We start from the raw sequence: 13,269 nt of genomic DNA, 5'->3' as shown, positions 1-13,269 counted from the left end.
TCTCTTTCTCTCTGCCACCACTATGATGATTAACATCTATGATAGGTCTGAAAGACTACACAAATATGATATAGAACTGTGCTGTTTTTAATTGGGAGTATGGGAAATTGTTTCTGGCCAGTGTTTTTTTTCTGGGGGGACACAGGGGGGACACATACCCCTAAACATTTTGTGAATCTTTGTACTTTTGTCCATTTACTGTATTTATTCTTCCCGATTTGAAGTATAAAATTGTGATTTTCTTGAGTCAAAATGAGAGTACCCCTAAACATTTTTTAAAGAAAAAAAAAGCCCTGTTTCTGGCAAACCTCAATTATAGTCGCCCAAATAAGTATTTTTAGTAGAATGACAGAATTGTTGTCATTCTTACTCAGGGCTATCAATGACTGGCAGTCTGATCATGCTTCTCCCCCCTATTATTTCTTAATGAATGGTAGTAGAGTCAGAGGCAGGAATGTGAGTCAGAAGTAGGAGACAGCGGGTTGGAGAGGACAGGAGGTGCCATTAAGGGAAGTAGAACCTCTGCATCTATTCTTCCCTAACACAGATGAAGCATTATGAAAACTAACTGTGCTTCTTTTCATGCTGATAGAGAAGCACAGAAATGTTCCACCCTATAGCCCACCGATGGCCAAACTTGGCCCTCCATCTGTTTTGGGACTACAACTCCCATCATCCCTAGCTAACAGCACCAGTGGTCAGGGATGATGGGAAATGTAGTCCCAAAACAGCTGGAGGGCCAAGTTTGGCCATCATTGCTATAGCCTAAGGCTTTAACACTGGGGGTGCAGATGGGGAACCTTTGGCCCTCTAGATCAGTGTTTCTCAACCAGTGTGCCTCCAGATGTTTTGGGACTACAACTCCCATCATTCCTGACCACTGGTCTTGCTAGCTAGGGATGATGGGAGTTGTAGTCCCAAAACATCTGGAGGCACACTGGTTGAGAAACACTGCTCTAGATGATGATGGACCACAATTCCCAGCAGCCCCAGCTATCACTGCCAATGGCCAGGAATGATGGGAGTTGGAGACCAACAACATCTGGGAACCTGCTTTAGAATAATAGAATCATAGAACAGAAAAACTGCTTGAAGGGCATTTATCCTGAGATTATGATGTTGCTTGCACAAGATGCCTTGAAGGGAATAGGATTTGCACAAGAACCATTGAATCATAGAGTTGGAAGGGACCCAAGAGTCATCTAGCCCAACTCCCCTGCAATGCAAGAAGCACCCAAAGGTCTTGGGAAATACAAAAAAAAGCTTCTTTTCAAAACAGCCAAAGAATTGCAGATTCAATTTTCCCCCAAGAGTAAAAGTCTGAATACTGTTCGTGGCAACAATCTTTTAAAATGCAGTCCGTCATAGTAATACAGGAAGCCTAAACCCACTTACTTGGAAGTACGCCCCATTTAATTCATTTGGGTTTACTTCTGAGTAGACACAGAATTTCACTATAGCTGAGTTTTCCATCCCAGGCTTCAGATAGTGGGAACAGCCCTGCGGGATGTGTGTCAACCTGGAACTCACAGTGGACAGCTGCCAACGGTTTGCAAGACACTTTGAGGTTTAAGTCAGCTGAGCAAATTCATCACCAAGATTCAGTGTTTGCTCATAGTGACCAGTCTAACCACAGTGTAAAAATAGAACTTTTCTGAATTATTTCTTCTCCTTTTTTTCTGAATTTACTTTTGCAATGTATAGGGTGGTTTTTAAACAGGCACCATCAGCACATACATACAGCCTGGTAGAGATTCCTTAAGAGACACAGCAACAACATCCCAGTGGTGGGATGGATTAGAGGAGAAGGTGTCCCACATTAATATTTAGGTTACATTTGCAGACCAGATTTTGCTGTTCATCCGAACCTTCTTCAAGTGTCTGTTTTTAACACACCCACCCACCTCTTTGTCCAGAACTGCCTACCTTTATTGGTTCTGTCTCATTCGGTTAGAAGCTTTATTATCTTTTCAGATATTTTTTCAATATATGAAAACTAAATGAAAATTTGTAGGATGCCAGAGTGGTTACAAAGGACCTGGAGACACCTTCATGATCCTGGGTATGTAGAATCTACTTTAACTTAAATATCCATCTCTCTGTGTCTAGAAAAACCAAATTATCCAGCTGTTATTGAGAATTTCCCCCTAGAATTAAAAAATGGTTATGTTATGTCTTGCTTTGGGAAATGTGTTTGCTAAAAAGTGATTGCTACCAGAAAAAATGGCATTTGTTGTTGCTTTTGAGGCAATGGAGGCAAGTTTTGATTTATTGCTTCAGAGAAATACCATGCGAATGTATGTCCTATGTGACCTTGGGTGGGTGAGTTGCTCAGAGAAGTCTGAGAACAAACACAGTATTGGGGTGGGGAGTGTTTGAATACTATGGGGCGATAGGAGACAGAACTGGCATGTAATATTAATTAGTATATGTCAGCATTTCACAGTAATATACTGCATTCAGTGCAGGATGTTTTTCAGTGGCTGGCACTAATGCAACAGAATTTGGCAAGTAACAATTTGTTAGATTTCATATTTGACACCACCCGGAACAATAAAAACATATCAGTCTAAAGCTATTAGATTTAGAGGTAACACTTCACATTCAAAACTTGAATGTTGATTTTGAATTTCATGTTCAAACTTGAGCGGTGAAATTGGAAATTTGGCAAATTTGAAGTAGTAGCAGTTTCTCCTTTTTGCATTTTAATCTTCATTGGTTTTTAAAAGACATCATAGTTATCTTTCTCCATCAGAAATAGACACAAAATAAATACTGAAGTGTTGGAAATAAAGTAAAGTTGTATAATGAAGTATTGAGACTTCCCTCCATCCCAACATGGGTCCTCTACATTTCTATATTAACTGCATATTAATAATGTCTAGTTTATATTTATCCATTACTTCCATAAATTATGTCACATTGCAGGAGTCATTCAAGGCCTGCCAAAGATTTCAGATGTTTACAGTGATCTTTTAGGTATTGTCTATATTCATCCCACTCTCTGTTTAATTTTTGGTCGTCATGATTCCTAATTTTCCCTGTTATTTTTGCCATCTCAGCATACTGAAATAATTTCATCTGCCATTCCATTTTTATCGGAATATTATCTCCTTTCCAGCATTGGACTCACGGCCGTGGTTACATACATGAATAATGTCCTCAAATACTCCTATAATACCTAGAAGAAAGGCTTCAGGCTTTTTGATGAAGGGTAATTGAAACATTTTTTAGCTCATTGTAAATTATATCCCAAAATTCCTTTATCTTTTTGCATTTCCACCACATATGGTACATAGTTCCTTCTATTTCTTTGCATTTCCAAAACAAGTTAGAGCTGGTTCTGAAGTATTAGCAGTTTCAGTCATATCATTCAGGAATATCTTTTCATTCTTAACACAGGATGGAAGTCTGGACTTACTCTCAGGACGTTCTCTTCCCAAGGATACAAGAATTTGCCACAGAAGTTTGGCTTGCTTACTCCAGACCTCTGCCATCAAGCCACAGCCAGCTGTTATCCCTATTTCTGATGTGCTGTTGCATTGCTGCAGCCATTGGAGGACTCTTCTACAACTGGATGTTTTTCTCACTGCAATATTCTTTCCAGTTCTCTGCCACAGCTGCTTCAGCCATTAGTTTTCTGGCCTTGTTGACCCTCTTCTTGATGCACCCCATCCGTTGCATGTTCACTATAATTGTGCCTACTTTAGGGACTAAGCAAGGGCGGAGGTTGCTCCTGTCTGCCACCTTCATGATCGTGGCCGTCAACATAGTGCCAAACATCATGAGCAACATCGAAACCATCCTGCAGGTCATCAAATGCATCTGCAAGAATTCCTCCGAGAGCCTTCTGAACTCAACAGTTCTCTTGGGGAACGCTTCATGGGACTTCAGTGACGCTCTCAAACGGGTGACTGACAACATGCCAGACAAAACAGGGAGAGCTAGGGATGGCCATGTCCGGTTTGAAACCCACAACAACAACAATTTATTGAGTCAGAGAATTATCAGTGCCAGCCAAGGGATCAAGGAAGATTTCTTGCAAGTTGAAGTGCTGGTCCAGAAGGTCATACTGTTGGGTAACCGGGTGATTGCTGGCTTCTTCCTCTTCTATCTGATATTTGAGTCTGCTTGGTACCTAAAGAGCTACCTCACAGATCTCCGTTTTGACAATGTTTACATCACCAAAAAGCTAGAAGATTTGGCTCGGGAGAACAAAGCAACTCACCTGCTAGTTTGTTCACCAAAGAAGCTGATCAAGTCCACAGGATTCAAGCTATCCCGAGAGGAACTCCTTTCTTGTGTAATGCACCTTTTCCTTCTTACCTTAGTGCTCATGTTGACACTAGTGATCATAGCAATGGACTATATCGCCTTCCATTTGGCACAAGCGGCTGTGACTGAAGCCGCCCAGTTCCCCGTTGTGCCAGTGGTCATCTCGATAAAATATGAGGTGAGTATGGAAGCCTCTACCTTGCCATTTTCAAGTGAAAGGATGCAAGATGCCGATGCAAATCAAAATTTCGCTTGAATGCTCCTGCAGTCAGAATTATAAATGAAACGACCACAGCATGGTTAAAATGCACCCTGCCTGCTATTCACAACATGGTACAGTGGTACCTTCCTTGGTTCTCAAACGTCTTGGTACTCAAACAACTTGGAACCCAAACACTGCAAACCCAGAAATAAGTGTTACCTGGTTTGCAAACCTTTTTCAGAAGCCGAACGTGCTACGTTTTGCGCGTTATGCTTCTGTTTTGAGAGCCACGCTTCCGTTTTGAGTGTTACGCTGAGGTTTGCCTGCTTTTGCTGTTTATTTTGCATTTTTGGTTTTGCGACTTTTTTGTTTTGTTTTTGTGACTGTGTGGAACCCAGTTCAGCTACTGATTGATAGATTGATAGATTGTGTGACTGCGGTACATTGTTTATTGCTTTCATTTTATGAATCAGTGGTCTTGTTAGATAGTAAAATCCATGTTAAATTGCTGTTTTAGGGGTTGTTTTTAAAAGTTTGGAATGGATTAATCCATTTTGCATTACTTTCTATGGGAATGTGCGCCTTGGTTTTGGAACACTTTGGCTTTGGAATGGACTTCTGGAATGGATTAAGTTTGAAAACCAAGACACCACTGTATTAATTCAGATGACAAGGCTGTGGAGGGACGTAAAAGGTCATCATGCAATTCCTGAAAATGCAGATTGGAACTGGTCATCTGCAGCATTTCACCATACCATTAGGCCCTGTATTATCGCACCTCATTTCAATTTCAGAAGAATAGGGGCCCAAACTTGAGAGTTACATTTTTAAGCTGCAGCATCACAGGACTTTCAACTAAAGAGTAGTTGGAACTATTGAAAAGCAATTAACTTAGTTTGGCTGTTGGTCAATTTCCATGGAAAGACATAAGGACTACATACTTTATGCATCCTCGATCCAGAGACTTTTCGTCTCACTTCAGTCCCTCTGAAATCAGTGGGAGAGCTTGCAAAATCCTAAGCTTCCTGAGCAAGTTCACTCAGAAGTAACTCCTCTGAACCTGTTTTACAGATTTACTATTTATAAGCATTAAAGCAACACCAGAGAGCATGGTTACACTTAAATGACTAACAATATTTTTAAAGGCATAGTAGGTTAGACTTCATCAAATGCATGAGTATGAGACGTGGTTGTAGATGGAGGGAAACAGTGAGGCCAGAAGGAAAAGAAATATGGAAAAGTACAGATTATAATAATTACCTCAGTTTTAGCAGTAAAACAGAATTTTAAAAGTGATCTCTCTCTGATTTAGGATTGTAGCTATTCGTGAGCTAGCCTTGAGTAAGTTGTCCAGATGATTTTGATAGCATGTAAATACGACTAACTTTCTAAGGACCTTAAAGCTTATAATGAAGAGTAATTTCCCACTGTTTCAATATCCATCTGCCATATCAGAAAATATCAGGGCAGTATAAAACAATTAAACATAAAACACACTTAAAAAATCATCATCATCATCATTAAAGTGACTGGCTGATTAAACAGTTGCTGGCATTAAAAAAAAATCTGAAAGAGGAAAGCAAGAATCCCTGCTGAATCTCTACTGGAAAGGCATTCCACAGCATGGGCTCAGAAATACTAAATGCTCTGTGTGAGTTTCTGTATTTCTACTGAATCATTCTCTTCTATTCTTTCAGGCGAAGCTGATTTTTGTGCCATTTTTGGAATATATTTTTAACGGTGCTTTTTCTACAGAGCAATCCTTGCCTCCGTTTGAAAGGAGCTATCATCAGAATTTGACCTTTGTCTCTGCTAACTGCCCCATGAGGTGGCCAAACCCTCCCAACAAAGCTGTGGTCCTTGCCGTTGGGCTCCTCTATTGCGTCATTTATGCCATGATATTTTTGGAAACATACTCACGTCGGCTGTGCCGGAAAATTTCAGCATCCTTTTTCAACAGCCAAGAAGACCGGAGAGTTCAGTACCTCTACAGGAAACTTGTTAGGAAACACAAGAAAAAGAATGGACGCCAACAGAAACCAACCATGCCATCTTAAATTGCTTCCATGGAGGGGATGGAATTGTGTTTACTATGCCAGGAAGTTTAGACTTGCAGTAGCAAAAGCAGAGCATCCTCCTCCTCATCTCCCCTGTAGCTCCCTAAATGCCCTCAAAATCAGTCCCAAAGGATTTGGGGCCCCTTTCGAGAAGATTTGGGGGGTGCATGGGGAGAAAAGGGGAAACAGAAGTGCTGCTAGACCAGTGATGGGCAACCTTTCGAGCTTGGTGTGTCAAAATTCGCCAAAAAACCGAGTATAACTCGGGTGGCGTGTCACTTCAAGAAAAAATAATAATAATTTTGCGATATTTATAGTTTAAATAACAAAAATGTATAAGTGTAATATATAACTGTATTTAATAAACCAAAAACTAATTATTTAAACAAAACAAAAACACCTTATTTATCACAAAGTGCCCAGAGTTGTTGAGCTTTTTGGGGGGAGCTGGCTGACCAAAGTTTTGGAGGTTTTTTTTGGGGGGGGATGCCCCAAAGCTGCTGCGCTTTATTGGGGGGGAAAGAGAACAGAAATAAATGACTAATAATACCTTTGCTGGAACTAACACGCAGCACCGACATAGTCTGCCAAAGCACCAAAAAAACCCTGCACAGAACAGGTTTAAAAATGAATGCTGTTACACCCAATCATCGTCTGCCAAAGTGCCAAAAAAAAACAGCACAGAAAGGGTTAAAAACCCAATCTCTGGCTACCAGCAACAACAACAAACAAACAAAAAAGGATCCAGGTTTTAACAGCGAAGGAGACAAGCTGTAGCGTGGAGACAAGCTGTAGCGTGAGGAGGAGCGGGAGAACAAATGGGGGGAAAACAACAACAACAACAGCGTGAATGGGCCGATGGGGTGCGTGCCAGCAGTGAGGACTCTGCGTGTCATGTCTGACACACGTGTCATAGGTTCGCCATCTACCGGCACCGCTTTTGTTTCTTTGAAACAAAGGGAGAGATTTAGTGTCACACTCTTTTTATGGCTCCACCAGTGCAAGCATTTTGGTTTGTCAGATGGAACGACCCCCCTCTCCCCCTGCTGTGTGATGTTCCATGGGTTCTCCTGACCCCCTGGGCCAATGTCAGGGGGTGGAGAGGGGAGCCTTGTTCAGAGCATCCATTGATAAGACTCATTGGTTGAATCCTGCCTGAAGAAACCCTTTCTTTCTGTGAGATTCAAAAGCTCAGAGTGAATTGATTTTCAGATAAACACCATGGCCCAAAATGGCACTCATATATATAGGGAGGCGGTTCGCTATTTGACCTTTGGAGGGCTAATGCTACATTATGGAATGTTATGTTCTCTTGCTAAGTGCCACTGTCTGCTGTTTGCCTCCTTTGTTCATTGCTAATGGCTGGTGGTTTGCTCTGCCTGCACCATGTTCTGACAAAACAGACAAGCGAACAAACCTTCCTTTTTCAATCCAGATTGAATGCACACGTAAGAACAAATCCACAAGATGCCTGTTCCCAAATGCAAATAACCAGCCACTGGGGGGACGGGACAATATGCCCAGTTTTGAGTACATTCACCCTATCTCCAAAATTGTCAATCGTTCCCCAAAGCTAGCAAAATGCAACAGCGGCAGATGGGCCCCACTCTCTTCTGTGGAAGGTAAGAGGCAGCAAATGAGCTTTGTTTGGGGGAATCATTCATCCACAGGATCACAGCCCATACATTCCAAGATTATCATATTAGAATGTCCAGTAAAGTGAGATCACATTTTTGCCAAATGTATTAAAATAATGATATCATCATAATCATCAGATCTGTAAGATTTATCCTATGATTGCACCTACTCAAGTTTAGCTAATTGGTTCATGGGCACAGAAGTGATGGTAAAAATAAAATCAGCTATTATTGTAATGTTTGCATTTATGGCACAAGCTTAGGAGATTTCTAGAGCTAGGAGAAGATTCACTGCGCTACATTTCCAGTGTGGTCAACAGAGTTATCATCACTTGGCAGGCGTTTTGTATCTGGCCATAATAGCCTTCTTTCAAGATAAAAACAGATAAAAACAGATCGCAAGTTTAGCAATTCTTTGCCGTGTAATTCCAGAGAATCTTTAAATCTTAGTAGCTCTGGAACTTCTGCATGGAAGGACGATTTCTAGCTTGGAGACTAATTTTTAGCTTGTGTTGCGAAGGTTTGTAATGCCGTGGGTATGAAATGCAGGATTGCATTTGTAAGGAACAAGTCAGTGCCTCGAATAAAGTAATAAGCCATCATCCTTATCTCAGTTATTCATTTGATAGCATTTCCCCCTTGACTGAGCATTGCCGAATGTGCAGCTGGAGCCGATTGCAAATGGAGAGAAGCTCACACTAGAGAAAGATCAACAGAGCTGGCAAGACAAGAGCCTTGGGGTGAAGATGTTTCGGGCAAAATAGCCATTAGAGAACTAGCAAAGGATTTTGGTGCATGTGGGGTTTTGCAGCAGGGCGGGGGCAGAAAATATATTAGATTGTGCCCCAAGTCTCAATATGATAATGCAGGAAAAGTGTGAGCACTCAGATAAAGCCTCTTCCCGGCTTGAAGGGAGGAGGGGTTGTGGGCTGCACGCGGGCTTCACGTGTGGGGGGAATGGCTAGCATTCCCCCCAGCCCATTGGTTCCCCTCCTGCCGCGTCACGCCTGTGGTGCAACCAATCGGGGCGCACCTCGAGGGGGCGTGGCTTGGCAATAAAAGTGAGCCCGCGGCAGGAGCTCGTCCTCTTGCCTTCGGACTCACCTCACCTTTTCTTCGGACTCACCTCGGGGATCGCTGCAGAAATCGCTGCAGTTCGGACCTCCTGGATTTGCTGAAATCACTTAAAAAAACGGCGTTTTTAAACGCCACCTTTCTCTTCTAGCAGGCGGCGAGCTCACTAGGACCGAGACAGGCTTCCATTCGGTGCCGCTCGGATCGTGCAGCTTGCCTGGCACCCAGCCGTACGCTCCATCGAGGGATTCGCTCCCCCCCGAACAGGCGCTTCTCTGCCCCACGCTGATCGGGGAAAGCCGCGGTGGGAGCCTCCGCTTTTTAGCAAAAGCCACCCCCTTTACGTACGAGGCGCGCGCCTGCCGATTGTCGTGCCCGGGCCTCCTGCCGCCGCCCAGCTGCTTCCGGAGCCAAGGACACTTCGGGCCTGCCCCTTCCGAGCGGAACGCCGCGCTTCGCATCGGGTATCCTCTCCTGCACGACATTCTTCCCGGAGCTCTCACGGACGCAGGGTATCGTTGTTTACTTTCCTTTTCAGGTTTTGCTTTTGTATCGTTACGGGGCTGTTGGTTTGTTAGCTGGGTGTGCATTGCGGCGCTTCAGAACGTTGTGGGGGTTAGCATATTAACGTTCTCGTTTATCTACTTCTTTCCTGGGGCTTCTACGATTCCAGGGCTCTTTATTAGCTGTAGGCGCAGTGCCCTTATAGGCTCTCGGTTACTTCTGGCCTGAGTTTTTCCAGGGCCCGAGTTTTTTCCAGGGCTGGTGTGATTGCTGTAGTAACAGTCTCGTTTTTCGAGCGTACCGATTTCCTTCTGCGACGCCAGTAGCCTTCCCCTGCAGGAAGTGCTACGGTTGGTCGCCATCTTTGGTGTGGCCACGTTTTGGTCGCCATCTTTGGAGTGGCCACGTGGGCCTCTCCGGCGGCCATTTTAAGTAGGTCGCCAGTCGTAGCGAGCCTGGACACCTCTCTCCCTGTCTACCTTTTTGAATAGGACTTTTGCCACCTTGTCGGTAGCCATTTTGGGCGGACCACGTGCACACATTTTGGATCGCCATTTTGGGAAGGTTTTCTTTATCGCGCATCCTGTAGGTCGCCATTTTGTGAGTGGCACGTGTAGCCTACCCCCATCCCCCCCCCACTTTAAGAGGGCTTTTGCCACACGTCTGCCATCTCCTTAAGGGGTGATTTTTCAGGTTCCCTCTCCCGTTCGCTTCTGCTAGGGATTGCATGTGGTCTCCTTGCTGCCTTTGTTAGATTTAAACCAAATTTTTACACTTTTGCCTGGCTTCTCCATTTATTTCAATTTGATTGGTGTAAATAAAGTTGGATATTTTGATTTCAAGTAAACCCAAGGGGTAATTTTCCTGGTGATTGCAGTCATTTAACCAATTTTCCTGCGCATCCAATTGTTATTTTGCTTGTTTTTGTGCGTTACCTAGAACTCACCACTACACTATAGTAGTAGTTGGAATTATTTAGCTGCTTGTCTAATTCATCAGTCCTTTTAAATACTATAATTTTGAGGACCCCCCCCCCTCTATAACTCAAGGTATTTAATAGATATTTTATAGTGGCCGTATTCTGATTTGTTTCCTTATAAATCGCTTTTGGTTCTGCTGGTAATTTTAATTTTAGAATCAATACCAGGGATTTGTGTGACGCTGTGGGTTAAACCACCATCCCTAGGGCTTGCTGATCAGAAGGTCGGCGGTTCAAATCCTTGTGAAGGGGGGCTACTGTTGTTTGGTCCCAGCTCCTGCTTACGTGGCAGTTCAAAGAACCTTAAAGCGCAAGTGCAGCGGGCCAGTTAACAGGCATATTTGGGTTCATTACTTAATTATTTTAGGATCTCATACGCGGGATATAGCGCTTGTTTCAATTAGAACAGTTTGTCAGTTACCTTAAATTGGCTGCCTTGCCTCCAGGAGGCTACCTTGCCTCGCCAGGTAGTATTTTAATCCGCGTTTAGCTGAATAGCGAGCCTGGTAATTTAAATTGTAAGTAGGCGACTGCACAGGTATTACTCTGTTAGCGCTACTCAATCTTACGTTGTAGGGGCACCTTACAGCATTACGCATTTACAAGAAATCGCATCTTGACGCTAATTAGAGCTTCTCCAGTTCAGCCCTCGGATTGAGTTTGTTACCTCGGCTTCTTTTGCTTTTACATTTTGTATCGCGCGGTGACCAGGTGCGATGGCCCCAAAGCGCAAGCAGACCGGGCCTGCAGCTGTACCTAACAAAAGGCACGCCACCAACGCAAACACTGCCTCCAGTGCTCCTGCGGTCACCACTATCTCCATCGCTTCGGAAGCCGTGGCTAACTTGTTCTCAGGTCTCCAGAACTTCTTTCAACAGGTATCAAAGCCGGGGGTTTCATTACAGGACCTCCCTGCCGAGGGGTCCCAGGACTTCGTCGCAGACACGCCAAGAGAGGACGAGGCGCGCCCTGGCACCTCTGCTTCCGGTAACACAGCCAGGGCTGGTCGCATTGGAACCAGATCCCATTCTGCTTCTACTGCGCCTGCAACCTCCTCCGATCCTGTGGGCACAGGGCCTTCTACGCCTAGCAGTAATAATTCTATTTCTCAGTTATCCCTTGGTACCCCCACTTGCTTGTGCAATCTTTCTCAGGGTACCCAGTCTAGGTCAAGGAGCTTGTCTTCAAACACCACCTCAGATGGCGAGAATCGGGATCCTGCACAACCCACGAGTTCTGAGAAGAATACGGGACAGCCGGACAGGTCGGAGAAAGAAGTTCCACAAAAAACCAGCAAAAAGAAGACCAAGAAGACCAAGCATACGGATCCCCATGATGACTCAGGTACTTCTTCTTCTAGTTCGGATGACGAAGAACCCATCTTAGAGGGTTATTGGGGCGAGGGTGAGGAACTTGTGGGCTTGCCTGTTTGGGCGCACGAGAGGCGCGCAAACTCGCATCGTAAGACCTTCAATGGTACGCTCGAGTGGAGAGACGGTGCATTAGTACCGGACGTTAAGAAATCCACATTTGCGTCTTCAGATTTCATTTTAGGTAATCACTTGTCCAATAAAAAGCGGAACAGGATCCTTAATGGGGATTATGTGGACATATTTACTCTCCTCCCTCCAGCTAAGATTAAGGGAAAAGGGGAGAAGAAGAATAGTTATGGCAAACGTAGATACCGGGAACCAAGGGCCGAGCGGACCTTCGAAAACTGGTTGGATGGTTTTCAGATTTACATGGGCACCATTGTGGCTTGCTACCCAAAAAGAGCTATGCACCTCCTGGCCTACATGGCTCATGTCAGAAAAGCTTATGCACTAGCAGGCGAGGGTCCTGCATTACTGTACGACGAGGACTTTCGTAGGAATGCCTCCCTGTTGTCCAGCACTAGGTGGGACTTGAGGGACCAGAATTTCTGGGGCGAGCATGTGGGCCCATACATTGAGAAGAAACAGCCGGACACATATCGATCTGCAAAGGCAGAATATAAAAAATCTACCCGCCGCCTTGTGTGCTGGGAATTTAACAAAGGCACCTGTGGCAGGGCTTATTGCAAATACAGCCACGAATGCGAAAAATGCCAGGGTTCACACCCAGCCACGGCTTGCTTCAAAGGCAGGCAGTCCTTTCGAGGGAGGCGTGGTAACTTTCAGCAAGGGTCAAGGGGTGGATCAGCTGCCGCTCAAGGCATGTCAAGTAACCGCTATTGATCAGTCCTTGGCCTTGGCATACTCCCCGATTAAACTAGACCCCCTTAAGTCCTTGCTACAACTTTATCCTAACATCACCGCAGCCAAATATCTATGGGAGGGTTTTTCCTCCGGTTTTAGAATTCCAGTGGCTATCCCCCCCTTGTCAGGCGAACCACCTAATCAGAAATCTGTCAGAGAGATGCCCGAGGTTGCTAGGAAAAAGATATCTAAGGAGGTTACTGCGGGAAGGGTCGCTGGCCCATTCAAAGCACCCCCTACGTCAAAGTTACATATTTCACCATTGGGTATAGTTCCAAAAAAGAATCCCGGGGAATTTAGACTC

At 44.3% G+C, this 13,269-nt stretch overlaps 1 protein-coding gene across 1 annotated transcript; it reads left to right on the top strand.

Moving 5' to 3' along the window:
- The first annotated feature begins 3,261 nt into the window (after positions 1-3,261).
- OCSTAMP (osteoclast stimulatory transmembrane protein) lies at positions 3,262-6,931 on the top strand. The gene is made up of 2 exons (XM_035122138.3): positions 3,262-4,453; positions 6,175-6,931. Exons 1-2 carry the CDS (start codon positions 3,404-3,406, stop codon positions 6,532-6,534), a joined length of 1,410 nt encoding a protein of 469 aa, XP_034978029.3. The 5' UTR covers positions 3,262-3,403; the 3' UTR covers positions 6,535-6,931.
- Positions 6,932-13,269: the final 6,338 nt, after the last annotated feature.

Source organism: Zootoca vivipara, chromosome 7 (genome assembly GCF_965207765.1).
Source record: "Zootoca vivipara chromosome 7, rZooViv2.hap1.1, whole genome shotgun sequence".
NCBI lineage: Eukaryota > Metazoa > Chordata > Lepidosauria > Squamata > Lacertidae > Zootoca > Zootoca vivipara.
Note: the sequence above shows the minus strand (reverse complement) of the source record. Positions and strands in the feature narration are given on the sequence as shown.